The sequence below is a fragment of the Cavia porcellus genome, unplaced genomic scaffold (genome assembly GCF_034190915.1).
Source record: "Cavia porcellus strain 051 isolate PalLab524CR breed Dunkin Hartley unplaced genomic scaffold, mCavPor4.1 scaffold_17, whole genome shotgun sequence".
Lineage (NCBI taxonomy): Eukaryota > Metazoa > Chordata > Mammalia > Rodentia > Caviidae > Cavia > Cavia porcellus.
Window position 1 is genome coordinate 32,069,274 of NW_026947500.1, and position 13,593 is coordinate 32,082,866.

General features: G+C 37.1%; 1 protein-coding gene across 2 annotated transcripts in view; it reads right to left on the reverse strand.

The window, feature by feature from the left end:
- The window catches only part of Fbxo3 (F-box protein 3), a 27,617-nt gene continuing 14,024 nt past the window's right edge, over positions 1 to 13,593 (reverse strand). Inside the window, exons 6-11 of one of the 2 annotated variants that reach the window (XM_063227756.1) lie at positions 12,966 to 13,011; positions 9,565 to 9,649; positions 8,529 to 8,651; positions 7,096 to 7,211; positions 5,758 to 5,948; positions 1 to 1,094 (exon numbers count right to left, since the gene is read on the reverse strand). In XM_063227756.1, the coding sequence (XP_063083826.1) occupies positions 915 to 1,094; positions 5,758 to 5,948; positions 7,096 to 7,211; positions 8,529 to 8,651; positions 9,565 to 9,649; positions 12,966 to 13,011 (741 nt within the window). In that variant the 3' untranslated portion in view covers positions 1 to 914. Of the gene's footprint in view, positions 1,095 to 1,582; positions 4,674 to 5,757; positions 5,949 to 7,095; positions 7,212 to 8,528; positions 8,652 to 9,564; positions 9,650 to 12,965; positions 13,012 to 13,593 lie in introns of those variants that run through there. The other variant, XM_063227757.1, reaches the window with a different exon arrangement.

The following is a 13,593-nucleotide window of genomic DNA, read 5'->3' on the forward strand; positions in this document are numbered from 1 at the left end:
TAGGATGGGAACCAAATTTTGTTTTAAAGTGTGTTTTTGACACTTGAAGGATTTCATTCCAAACTCTCAATTATATAATTACAAAATAAAAATCCACATTTCAGGAAAACGTTCTTAAACCTAACATAAGATTCATGTCATTTATCACAAAGTTAGACAGTCAGGTATATAAAGCAGAAACAAAATGGAAGCAGTATTTACAAGTTTCGACTACATGAGACATTGTGAAGAATCTTTTGTTAATGGACAACACATTACATACTTTTACACACTACATTTTAAAAATAATGCAACTGTAAATAATCTGATGAAGGTCATAGTGTGAGGATATTAACTTACATTCAAAGTCACCACGCTGAAGACTTTAAATTCAAGGCTGTAGTGATGAAGACTTTAAATTCAAGGACAGACTAAGAAAGGACAAGGCAAGTTCAGTCAGTTCCCTGTGAGTACAAAATATTAGGACTCACGAAATGGATTAGCCGAATTACAAAGTGTGTTCATTTCTCAATAAGAAGTCTTTCCACAGAGCATTCAATCACACAGGTTTTCTATCCTTGTGTAGGTATTTCTGCTACATTTTAAGTCCTTATTCAAAACAAAGTTTCTCCCCATTTGTCTACTGTTAAGTAGAAAATATTTTTAAACAAGGAAACGTAACTAGAGAACAGTTTCTGCATTGACTTCTGGAGGGGGTGGGGGGGCGGATTCCTGTTTTCTCCTCTACCTCAAAGCTGCACAAAGCAAACCAAAACAATCCAATTCCTAGTGTAGTGTCGCAGGGCCCAGGGCCAGAGACAATATTTCATGCTAGTTCCCCGCTATATGCTGAGCACAGTGCAGTTATTTACATTATTAAGAAATCTACTAAACAGGCTAGCGCCATCCCAGCATTTCCCTCAGCAGAAGCCTGGCTAAAACAGGCGTGAGCAGCGGCGTCTGCGGATGGGGACGTCGAAGACTCTCCTCCGCCTCTCCTCCTCCTCCTCCTCCTCCTCCTCATCTGACTCATCCATGTCTGCTGAATCATCATCTTCTTCCTCCTCCTCCTCCTCTTCCTCGTCCATCTCTTCGTATCCATCAGGACCCATTTCCTTGAAAAAGAAAACAATCTTTTGATAAGAAGGATGCCATCAAGTAATTTGGCAGATTTTTGCTGATCTAGAATACCAACAACACGACAAGCTGTCTACCAGTTTTTATAGACATTTTAACAGTACAACTGCATACTGCACATGCTGGTGCAAGACACCGGAGTGTATACAGTATCAATAATGCTCAGTATGGTTCTAACAGTAAACATATTTCATTAGGACGCACTCAGTTTTCACATGGTGGTTGTTCATTCAAGGTAACAAATAAACTCCACTCCTCCTAAAGATCAAAGATAAAGTTTTGCTCAACTTACATCCCAATACATTAAATACATTTATTAACTTATCTGTTTACAGAAAAGAGGTAAAAGCATTAGGTAGGACCTCTACTGGTAACTTTTATGCACTGTCAACAAGAAATCTGAAAGCTTTTTATTAAAACTTCTACTACAAAGACATGTTTTAATTCAAACATCAGTAGCCTCAACTTTAAAACAAATTATTTTTATTATTTCAGTAGCTCAAACAACAGTCATTTATTATCTCTCCTGGTTCTTGTGGGTTGGGTATTTGGGAAGTTCTCAATGGGCCAGTTCCGGCTTGAGGTCTCTCATGTCGTTGTCAGATGGCTGGAACTGGCATCACCTCGAAGGGTTCTTCACTCATATGTCAGGTACCAGGGCTGGGATGATCCACCCATCTGGAGACTGAAACAGCTGGGGCTCCCGCGCGCCTCCTTTTCTTTCTACGGAGCATCTCTACATGGTCTCTCCAGCATGGCGGCTTCCTGGCAGCTGGACTTTTTACATGGGAAGTGGCTCAGGACGCCAAGGCACATTCCAGGAGAGCGAGCTAGGCTGAAGGTGCTGAAGGTGCACTGCCTTTTCCTAACTTAGCCTCAGAATCAGAGTCACTTAGCCAATTCACGAGTATCACTAATGTCAGCCCACACTGTATGAAAAGGGTAGTCTCTGTTTAAATTCACTTGTTGGAAGCTTTAGAAGAGGAAGCAGAAGTGTCTTGAACACAAGACATGAGTGTCTCCTAGAAACTTTAGTTCTGCTTAAACAGTCTCTAAGCAAGCCTTCCCTTAGACACCTGTCAATGTTCTCTCAAAGACTCCATGAGAAGAGCTGCTACACTGGACCTAGTTGGTAATCTGAGAAGCTCTGGGACACTTGGAGCATCTCATCGGCAAAAGCCCTCTGGCCAAGCTTTTATGAGGTCACATGACCCAGCACCCCACCATCCCTCCAATCTCATCTCCAGCTGCTCCCCTCACTGGCTGCACCCAGCTTCCTGTTTCAAACCAAACACATTCTAGCACTTGCTGCTTCCACTGAATACTCTTCTCCACGCATCCACCTGCTCCCCTCCAGTCCTTTTGCACCTTAGCTTACACAGCACTGAGGCCTCTTCTAACACATCTTCTCATCAGAACCCAGCAGGACACTGCTCTTCTCCCGTACTTTGATTTTTCTCCATAATACTTGTTACTGCTTGGCACGAGTATACAGTGTTTGCCATACTTTGTCTCGTTCAATTAAAGTCACAAGACACAGGTCTTGATTATATTGTTACAGTACTCAAATGTTTGTTGAAGGAACAGATAATGCAAGAGAATTTATTATAACACAAAAATGACAATCAGACTATACACAGGAATGACTTGTAAGATATCCCATTAATTGAATCTTTGGACATAAATATATTTTTTAATTTAAGGACTGCAGGCTTTAAGATTCTGTAAGAGGGCCAAAAGGTGGGAAGACAGACTTTGGAAATGCTAAAACATGATGTCCAGGTGGTATGATTATTAATTATTTAATGAAGAAAACTGTTGGAGGAATCAGTATGTCTAACAATAGGGGCACAGAGATAGAAGGTTACATACACTAACAGCAGATGGAAAGAGGAACATAGAACAAGAATGGAAATAAGCAAGCAGCTGGGAGCCTCGACGGGGCCCTCCAACAAGCACAATAAACCACCCAGAAAAAGCATTTGACTAACCAAAAAATGTATTTTGAAGTGGCGAAGTACAAAGAGAAAGGAAATACTGAAGTATACTAATCAGACTGGTAAAGGACAAAAAAGGAGAATGATTCAACTTCCACATCAAGAAAACTGATAAACACGCAACAAATTGACAAAGGCAATCCCTATTGCCTTCTTAATATTGATTATAAGTCCAGAATTTCCCATTTCTGTTTATTGATCTGTCATCGTGAGAGAAAACATTTTAAGGCAGGTCAAGATTTTATGTTTACTTGTGGTTAGGAGAAAACTAAACTAATAAATACATAATTAAGTGAGGGTTGAATATGTAACAGGTTTATTTACTGTAATTTTAAAAGGAATTGATAAGAATGTATTATACAACTTCTCAGTTTTAATTTCAAATATAGTAAATACTGATATAAGCCATGTAAAAAAATTCTTTGGATTCCTCAGTTAAGCATCCAAGGGGACCAGGAGACTGGAATGCTTGAGAACCACTGTCCTTAACTAAGGACTATTTTACACCTACCCTAATATGAAAAATAAGCCTCAAAAGGATCAAGCTGACCCAACAGGAGCTCCACTCCCTGCCTAAACAAACCCCAAGGCCTTTTAAGCTTTAAGACAAGGAATGTTATCAGAGATGAATAAAGAGATAATAGATAATAGATACAAGAACAACTTCATCAAAAAGACATAATAATCCTAAGCATATTTACACACAATTATAAAGCTTCAAAATATATGAGGCAAATCTGATGGAACTTAATCCAACAAAGCTGTAATTCTGGAAATTTCAACATCTTTTTTAGTAGTTGACAGAACGAAGACTGGAAAAAGTATAAATATACAGATGATTTGAAAAACACCATCAACCAACCAATCACTTTGACCTGTATTAATAGACTAATATTTCCCCAAATGTCACAATATACATTCTTTTTAAATACACAAAAATCATTTACCAAGATATGTAAATTCTTCACATGTTGAGCAATAAAACATATAAAAGTATTAAAAATACAGAGTAAATCTTTTAATCACAATAAAATTAGAAATCAATAACCAAAAGATAACTGAAAAGTTCCTAAATATTTGGAAATTAGTACATTTCTTAAAAAGTCATGGACCAAAGTTAAGTTACAAAGGAAATCTGAGACTATTTTGAACTAAATGTTAACAAAAACATATCAAAATTTGTGAACTACAGCTATAATAGTACTTAGAGATGAAAAGTCTAATAATGTCTACTTTATAAAGCTAGCAAAAGAACAAAATTAAACCCAAAGTAATTCCAAGACAAATAAAGACCACTGGAAAAAAATCAATGAAATGGAAAGCAAACAATAGAGAAAAATTAGTGAAATCCAAACCATTAAGTGATCAACAGAAGTGATAATAATCATGTGATGAACAGAGAAGATATGTCACCAATATTGAGAACAAAAGAGGACATGTGACTATAGCTTTTGTCGCCACTAAAAGGATATCAAGGGAATACTGTGAATAACTTTATGCCAATAAATTCAACATTTAGATGAAATGGACAAATTCCTTGAAAGGCACAAATTATCATAACTGAAACAAGAAGAAATAGAAAATATGAATATTAAAGAAATTATATATTTTAAATTTTTCCCACAAAAAAAATTCCAGTCCCAGACAGACATCTTTCTCGATGATCATCAATCAATCGAGGGTGACATGACACCGATCTCACATAGATGCTAGATTGGTCCATAACTGCAGTCTGTTACAGGAAGTAGTAAACTCCTAGGACTAGAAATACAATTTCCAACATTCCTCCATTGGGAAAGAGAGCTAAAACTTCACTCACAAAACCAGACTATAGGCCCTTTTCCTCATAAAACAGGTATAATGTTCTAAAGGCTCATCGTTATCCTTTCCACTCCAAATGGGACTTGAGAACGTGTCATCTCAGGGTAAGGTTAATGTCATGCCTCAGACTTATTTCAGACTCACCCACTAGGACCATTTCAAGAGTTAAAGGAGCATTTTTGGAATATTCAATGCCCACAGTTCAGTTGCACTTAGGATATACAATTCACATTTTATTTCCATTATGTAATTTGAAGCTTAATCATTTCTCTTAACCATTTCAATTCATAAGATTGGGGTTACTGTTATACCCGTCAAAAGTAATCCTAAAACAGGGTTTTAAAAATATACCTCATTGACTTGAGAAATCATCTCTGGAAGAGACTGTGAAAACTACAAGCCTACCATTAAATCCTCTTTGCAATGATCTTTATAGGATGCCTGTTTATTTTACTAAATAGGGAGTTTTAGCAAACAAAGTAGAAAATTGTTTACCTAGTCTTAATGAAATAAAGCCACTTCTAATGTGGCACATCTCAAATTTTAATATATCTAAGCCACAGAACTGGCTTTGGAAACAGTGGAAAAGTTGAATCTTTAAAACAGGTAATAGGCAAGTTTCTCCAGTTGAAGAGTAGGGAGCTTAGCAGACCTGTTGTTCACCTCTCCCAGCGTATTCACAGGATCCCCAAGGCACTGTCTTAGAATGTTCAGGGTTCTCTGGAATTCGTTTATAAATCACTTATCTGCCTAAACAAAAATGCTCTATAGAGTTAATTCTACAAAGTTACATAAATCAGCACTAAAGGAAAATTTAACTTACCAATCGGGCTATAGACACCCTGAATGTCGGACATGCCATATGGAATCGAGGAATTGCAACATTAAAGATCTTGTCTTTAAAGTAAAGAAAATGGAAGGTATAATATCCTTCCATGTATCCTGATGTTGTAGAGAATGTGGTACAGCTTGTATATTCATATACCCGACCTGGGCTGATGATTGGGAATTCACCTGCAGAGTAACCAATAACAATAAACCAAAGTATAAAAATCAGCTCATTACAGTAAATAAGATATGTTTTCTGTAACACTATGATACAAATTATGTAAAAGGAAATGTACAGTTAGAAAAGAGCCTAGAAGGAGATAAAACAAAATGTTAATGGTGATGGGATTATAAGCAACTACTTTATGCCTCGATATATTTTCTGATTTCTTAAATTCTCTACAAACCAGTGGGTAACATCTAGTAAAACAAAACAAAACAAAAACTACACATTTTTCCCAAAGAGCTTTCAGGCCTTAAATATAACAATCTTTAAGACATGAGTAATAAAGATGTCCCATACTTACCAGAAGCAAGAAACTAAAACATAAAGTCATGAAGATGCATGCTAAGAATTTGGACCAGACAAAATGCCAGTCACAGGGGAGATCTTCACACCAATGCACCAAATGACATCAGGAATTATGACTTTAATAAAATTCACTAGTTTTCAAGTAAATCTAAGACAAATTCATGCAGACTGTTAATCTATACATGGCAATAAATTAGAAAACTTTAAAGTGAATTCTGTAGATGCTTAGGACTGATAACAGAAGGACATGTTATTTTCCTGCAGCACATTTTCTCTGGTAGGTACCAGGAATCAAATCCAGGACCTCGCCCTTGCCAGGCAGGTGCTGCATCACCGAGCTATATCCTCAACCCCTGAAGCACATTTTCAACCCTAAAAAGGACAACAGTTCAGACTTAGGGTATATCCTACCTCTTTTTTAAAAAAATGCCAATGACAATTGGTCTTAAAGTAAACAAAATTGAAATAATAAAAATCTGTTATTTTAATTTGAAAATCTTTCCCCAAAATTAAGTCTGAATATGAAATTTATTTCTATCCTATCCATCTAACCCAGAATACAATAAGTTAACCAGTTTAAAAAAAAAAAAAAAAAGAACAAAAAAATAAGAAACTCCAGGTGGTCCATAGAAAGAGAAATCAGTACCTGAATAACTGAGTTTGCTGTAACTTATAGAAAAGTTAACATTTTAAGAGACAAAACTTATAGGCTAACGTTCTGTATACTTTCCATTTATGGATGTAAATTTTAAAAAATCTTTGAAGCGACTGATGTATAAACCTAAATGGTGAGTTACATACCAACGACTCCAGGTCCTTGAACTTCTTCTACATCTCCTTTAGCATTTGTTATTCTCCAGTAGCGACTGTCCAGCTGACAAGCCTTCTCAGGAAGTGCATCCTTTGACATTTCGATCCTGGAGAAAGGAGTGGTGTGGTAAAGACACAAATCTCCCCCATGTGCTTTGTTTTCTGAACTAGCATTAAACGAGGGAAATTCCCAAAGGAAATTTTAAAACCCCATCCAAGTCTGTTAGACAATTATTTTTCTAAGTTCTCCAAGATACTGTCTTAATTAGCCACAGAAATGCTTTCACTCAATTCACACAATTTCAGTGAGGAGCCACAATAGAAAGGGCAACATAAATATGTACAAAAACAATGGTGACAACAACCCTGCTTGATGAATGCTTCCTAGAATACAGTGCCATGACTTCTAAAGCACAACAAACTATGTGACCCAATTCTTTTTTCCATTAGCTTCTAAAAAGTTCAAAGCAAAACAATACAAGTTACTCCGTTTAACTTTGACAGCCATACTATAATTCCTCCTTTTCCCTCGGAGTTTGTCTCTTATTTTCCCTTTGTGTATCCTCTCCTAAAAGCACATGTGGGTGACTTTATTTTAACCATGCTACAATCCTAGGCAGGATATAAACTGAACGATTACACAACAAATGTTTTTACCTATATTTAGACATATCAAAGGCTATATACAATACCCAAATCTTACAATGCTTCCTTGGCAACTGTATTATTATTAAAATAATATAGAATGCAAGCACATTGTACACATATGCCATATTACAAAATATGTAAGTATGTATTTTAAGTATTTAATTCCTTGGAGCAATGAGTTGTTCTTATAGCGTAAAATAGTTCTAACTAAAGTGAATATGAAATACTTGTTTCTATTTAATCAAATCCAGTGCCTCACACCAGGCATGACATATATAAAGCACTTAGTGAACACTAGATTTTTAATTGAATATAGGTGGGTCAGGTACAATTTAAAATAACTTCACATTTGTCAATTTGAGTTTCTAAAGTACATTACAGCTGTAACACAGGTAGATCTTTGATGAATACAACTTCATGACCTACTTCCTACAGTACCCTGAACAATACTTTCTACCTAGTACATGTGCACCACATAGGTAACACAGAGATTAATAGAAAGTCCTTTATAACACTGTAATGTAGAAAAATGTACTTTCTTCCAAACTTCAGGAAGAACCCATCATTTAAAGTGCATTTTACTCAGTGGTTAGAGTGCTTCCCTGCATGCCTAAGGCCCTGGCTTTGATCTCTATCACTCCAAAACAAAACAAAAAATGGAAACAAACAAACAAAAAATCCTCCAAATGTATTTTATGTATGTCAACCAGCACAACAGCGTATCCACAGGCTACATCCCACTATAACTGAAAGGCGACTCCATTTAATGCTCTCACCTGATTCTGTATGTGAAGAAATAGTGGGGTGGGTGTACAGAGCTGAGTTCTGGCAGAAACGACGTAGAAACAGAAACTGTAATATCCCCAGTTGTTGCTACACACTCTGGGTCATGAACATATCTAGAAATTTTAAAAATTAAACATTTTAAAGGAATTTCAACTCTGTAAGACTAAAGGTTTAAAGATAAATGCACAATAGTTTCCTTACACTTTATAAGGCCAAAAATATAAATTATATTTAGGTATAGTCTTATTAAAGTTAGAAGAAAATTAGAAACAAAACCTTGGTTCAGTAATGACAATCAAGGATCAACAACAGTGGTTCAAATAATGCATTGCTAATTAGTTTTTAAAAGAGCTTATCTTAATTTTCATAGCTAAGAAAATTTTAGAGTCATCTGAAAACCCAACTACATCTGCTAGATGGTGGCTATGATAATAAAAAATATGTAAGTATACTGAGTCTCATGCCCTGCCTTTAACCTAAGCCCACAGTGTATACCTAATTACTTTATTATTTCTGCTACAAAGGCTACTCTGAACTAATACCACCTCTAATACTAATTACAACGCCTGAATGTTCCCTTTAAAGATAATATATAATATTTGGCAGGAGGTATAGTTTCTGCCTTGCTAGTCATACTAATTCTATTAATTACCAAATAGTCTTTAGATTTTTTTCAGAGAAACTACATAGCTGCTAACAAGCCACAGTGTCTGCTTTTAAAAATAAAGTTTTTTTCTCTTAATTGTTCAAAGAAAGAAAAGTACTCACTAAGAGTTTGAATGTCAGGGCTGGGGATTTAGCTCAGCGGCATAAGCGCCTGCCTTACAAGCAGGCAGTCATGAGTTTGATCCCCGGTACCAATTAAAAAAAAAAAAAGTTTGAATGTCTTACTTTTGCAGTGAAAATAAAAGAGTGAAATTTAAGATAATGAGCTGTTATTAACCATGGGAACTTCATTTCATGATCTGTGATGGATGTTTTTTCAATTTATAATCATTGTAATCCAAAAAGCCCCAAATGTAATACCTGAAAATTTGGTCTCTGATGATGGGGAAGCCACCTGATACAACATTCCTGACATAAGAGGTAAACCAGTCAGTAAAAGTAGCACCTGTGAACCAGGAAGGGGGAAAAAGAACAAATACTTTTGTGTTTTTTTAAATAAAATCTACATAGGAAATGAACAAACAATTATTATTTCTTTAAGCTGAAGAGGTAATATCAAACCTGCAAACATTTACGGATGTGACTCTATTAGTTCTCAATCCTGCTTGCTTTACTTCCTTCTAATTCTGCCTCTTCCCAACCTTTCTTAGAGACTCCTTTGGCAACCTTCAACATTTTTTTTTTTTCTTAAACAGTTACAACTACTGGTTCTGGTAAATAATGAAAAACTTCCTGTCCATAATTTCTAAAACAAACTAAACAAAGGAGATTTAGCTAAGTCAAGGAAGAAACTATAACATAACATAACATAACATAACATAACATAACATAACATAAAATGTCAGCATCCATTCTCAGACGATCAGATTCTGTAGGGACCTGCTGACTTATACACAAAATCCTGGCAGAAGCCAACCCAAGGCTGGGTATCTATAAGGGGCACAGCGATGTGGACTTCTGTGCTTCAGGCCAATCCCACAGTATTGCAGAGTGGCCCTCCATCTTCTCAGTCGGCTAAAGACAGAAACGAAAGCCCCATGCAGAGGGCACCTGCACGGCGCACTGACTGAATCAATGGCAGCTGCGCAGCGGGACGGTGCTCGCACCTCCTAGGCAGCACAGCAGTATGATCAGCCCGCCCTTGCCTTAACACAGCCAAAGGCCTTGCACATAGTGGTCTCTTAGTGTTCAACAAATTTCTCTTTGTATTCTGGTTCCAGCGAACCCAGTTCTGCACTCCGCCACACTAACTGCCAGATGATAAATTTATGGCATTTGCTAATTATGTTATTTAAGGACTGATAGAAGACATGCTTCGTTTTGTACTAAGTACAAAGCTGTAATATATTCAGAGCATCAACTGAGAGAAAGTAAACTATAATAGTGGGCTCCTTCCTCAGTGTTAATTAACGGCCTATTTTGACTCATTATTTGTTAAATGCACTCAAAGAACACCCATTTAATCCATTCTGAGTCAGGTATTAGGGAGCTATCTCAATAATACTAAAACTCAGAAAGCTCTTGGTTTAATCCAAAGCCACAAAAATAACTCATTTTCTAAATATTTCTTGAATGTAACTTTTTTCTTTTCTGATATTCCCATATTATATTTTTAATGTGTTTTTATTCTAGTTTATGTTTCACAACTAGTAATTGCTTTTTTGTTTTTTGAGACAAGTTTCATTACATAGTTCAGGCTGGCTTTGAGCTCACAGTGATCCTCCTGCCTCAGTCTCTCAAGTGCAAGGTGTGCATTAAAGAACTTTCAAAAATCATTTTGTATACTTCATAGAATATTATATATGAAATAAGTGAGTTGCATATAAAGAAACTGGCACGGTACACTTAGGTGTATCTTAATTTAGGATAACATGTACCAACATGTTCACCTTCATCTTTAAGGTGAACACAGAAGAGGTGCACTCACTAAGAAACCCACCTGCGAACAGATTTCAGTTCTCTTACGTACTAATAGTGCCCTGAACACCAGGAGATGTTATCTGGTGTGTTACCAGAAATCCTATGAAACTGAAACCTAACTAAATAAAACACAATTTGTATCTTAGGTGGGCCTGGTGTGGTGGCAAATGCCTGTAATTCCAGCATTCAGGAGGCTGAGACAGGAGGACCACTTTGAGTTCAAGGCCAATCCGGACTACAAAGTGAGCTTAAGGCCAGCCTGAACTGCATAATGAGACCCTGCCTCACAAGAACCTCCCCCCCCCCCACTCCATCTATCTATCTATCTACCTACCTACCTTAGGTAGTTTCCCAGTGAGCCCACGACTGGGAGTTTCTTAGACAGTACTGGTGCTTAGTAAGGAGGCTGCTTTCTCATCCTTCCCCCTGGCATGCACTCTGTACCACATCTACGCTCAGTGCATTCACAGCTCCTGCTCTGCCCTCTCCTCCCCAGCTTCTGGAACAGCACTGTCAGGCTTTGGCACTCTGAGGTAATGGTGGTATCTTCCACTATGGCAGACAAGCACCATACTAACGATAAGACCCAGAGCCCAACAGCATCTTCCCTAACTGCTTGGGCAGTCTTCAGTCCGTAAACTGAAGAGCACTTAAATTGTGATGGTCATCTCTCAAAGTGTTACGCAAAGATGCCAGTGAGAAAAAGGAGCATTGGCAGGAACTCCAGAGAGCGCTTAGCTTAGAAACTGCAGACCACAGAAGTCAATGACGTAGCCAAGACTGGTAGTGCATGCCTGTAATCCCAGCACTTGGGAAGCTGAGGCAGGAGGAACTTTGCAATTTTGAGACCAGCTACAAAGTGAGCTCAAGGCTAGCCTGAACTGCATAGTGAGACCCTGTCTCAAAAAGACAAAAAAAAAAAAAAAAAAAAAAAAAGAAAAAGTGAATCAGTTGAGAGCAAGGGCTTAAATTTAAAAACTTACGAGGTAGGAGTAAGATCTTACTGTTGCAAGGTATGCCACAAACTCGGGACTGTGTCATGGTAGGGAACAAATAAATTTTCTCTGTTCAAGACTGCAATTAGATATAACACCTAGCAAGGCCTTTCTGTTTTGTGTGTATATGCACAGTTGAGGACTGAACCCAAGGTCTGGCGCATGCTAAGCATGTGCTCTATCACTGAACACAGCCCTAGGCACCCTCTTTACTACTCATACATAGGAAGGCTAAATATGTTATCAGCAATGCCTTTAAAAAACAGAACAGCCATGAAGCTTCTGATAGGAGCAAAATCTAAGCAGCACTGGACTGGATGAAGAGCAAATGCACTTGAACACTAACTAATGGGTGCTCAAAACCTCTAAGAAATATCCTTTTATAACCAAGGAAAATGGGATGTGACAAGGACTTTATGAAGCACATGATTTACAGTGGTCTCACAGACTGCTGCTCCAGAGGTCTCTAATGTGACTCATCGGTATCTGCTATTAGCACCAAAAGACAGAAAGTATGAAGTCACTTTATATATGTCTAATTATATATCAGTACAACCAATAGAAAATGCAAGAAAGTATTACGGGATCTATATACAGAGCAATTCTATGCATCTCACCAACCCATAGAAGAGCACAAGCTTGCAAAGGGCATGACATTTTTCCAAACAGAAAAAAAATTCAAAGAAAAGGTAAGAGCTATTCTAATGAGAGCTTAGATGCAGTACTTTATAAGCCAGAAAGCCTCAAGAAATCCAAGTATAAAGAAGCCAGTTGTTCATAACTTAGAAAGTTTTATTAACTTTTTTTTTAACCAGAAGAAGAGAAAAGAATGACTTTTTCTCCTACCTATGATAAACATGTCAATAGCAGCTGGATCCCGAGCCATTTGGTCCTAGGTGAGAAAAAGAACGCAATTGATACATTTCTTATTGTTCATTACCTCGATTTCTTCCCAGAAAAAGTAAAAGATAAAAATAACTTTAATGTTCCACCAAACACTCAGGTATTCCTCACACTTTTCAGTGCCTGCTCTTACGATTCCTATGTTTAAGCTGCTTCTATAATGTCCTCAGAAGAGTGCCAGGCACTTCAGGAAGATACTACTACTACGGTCAGAATGAATGAAGAAATTATTGTGCAACTAGGAAGCTGAGGTTGTAAGACAGATGGCTTGTTACAGCCTAGAAGAAAGGGCTTTGGGTTGAGAGTTAAAGAGACCTGAACAATTCTAATATGCTTAAAAGCTAAATTTTTAAAAAGCTAGAAACATACATTATAATTAAGTACTTCAAAGAGAAGTTTCTTACTAGGTTCTCTTAAACTTGAAGTCACAGTTCTCCTTCTAATATATACAAGAGTTCACACTGTTTGCCCAGTGGTAAAGCTTTCTTTTGGCATTTTACACCATTGTGTCAGAACAGTAATTTTACTTAGTTAAAAATATAATATTCTCTTCTCTCTGTTCTACAACCCT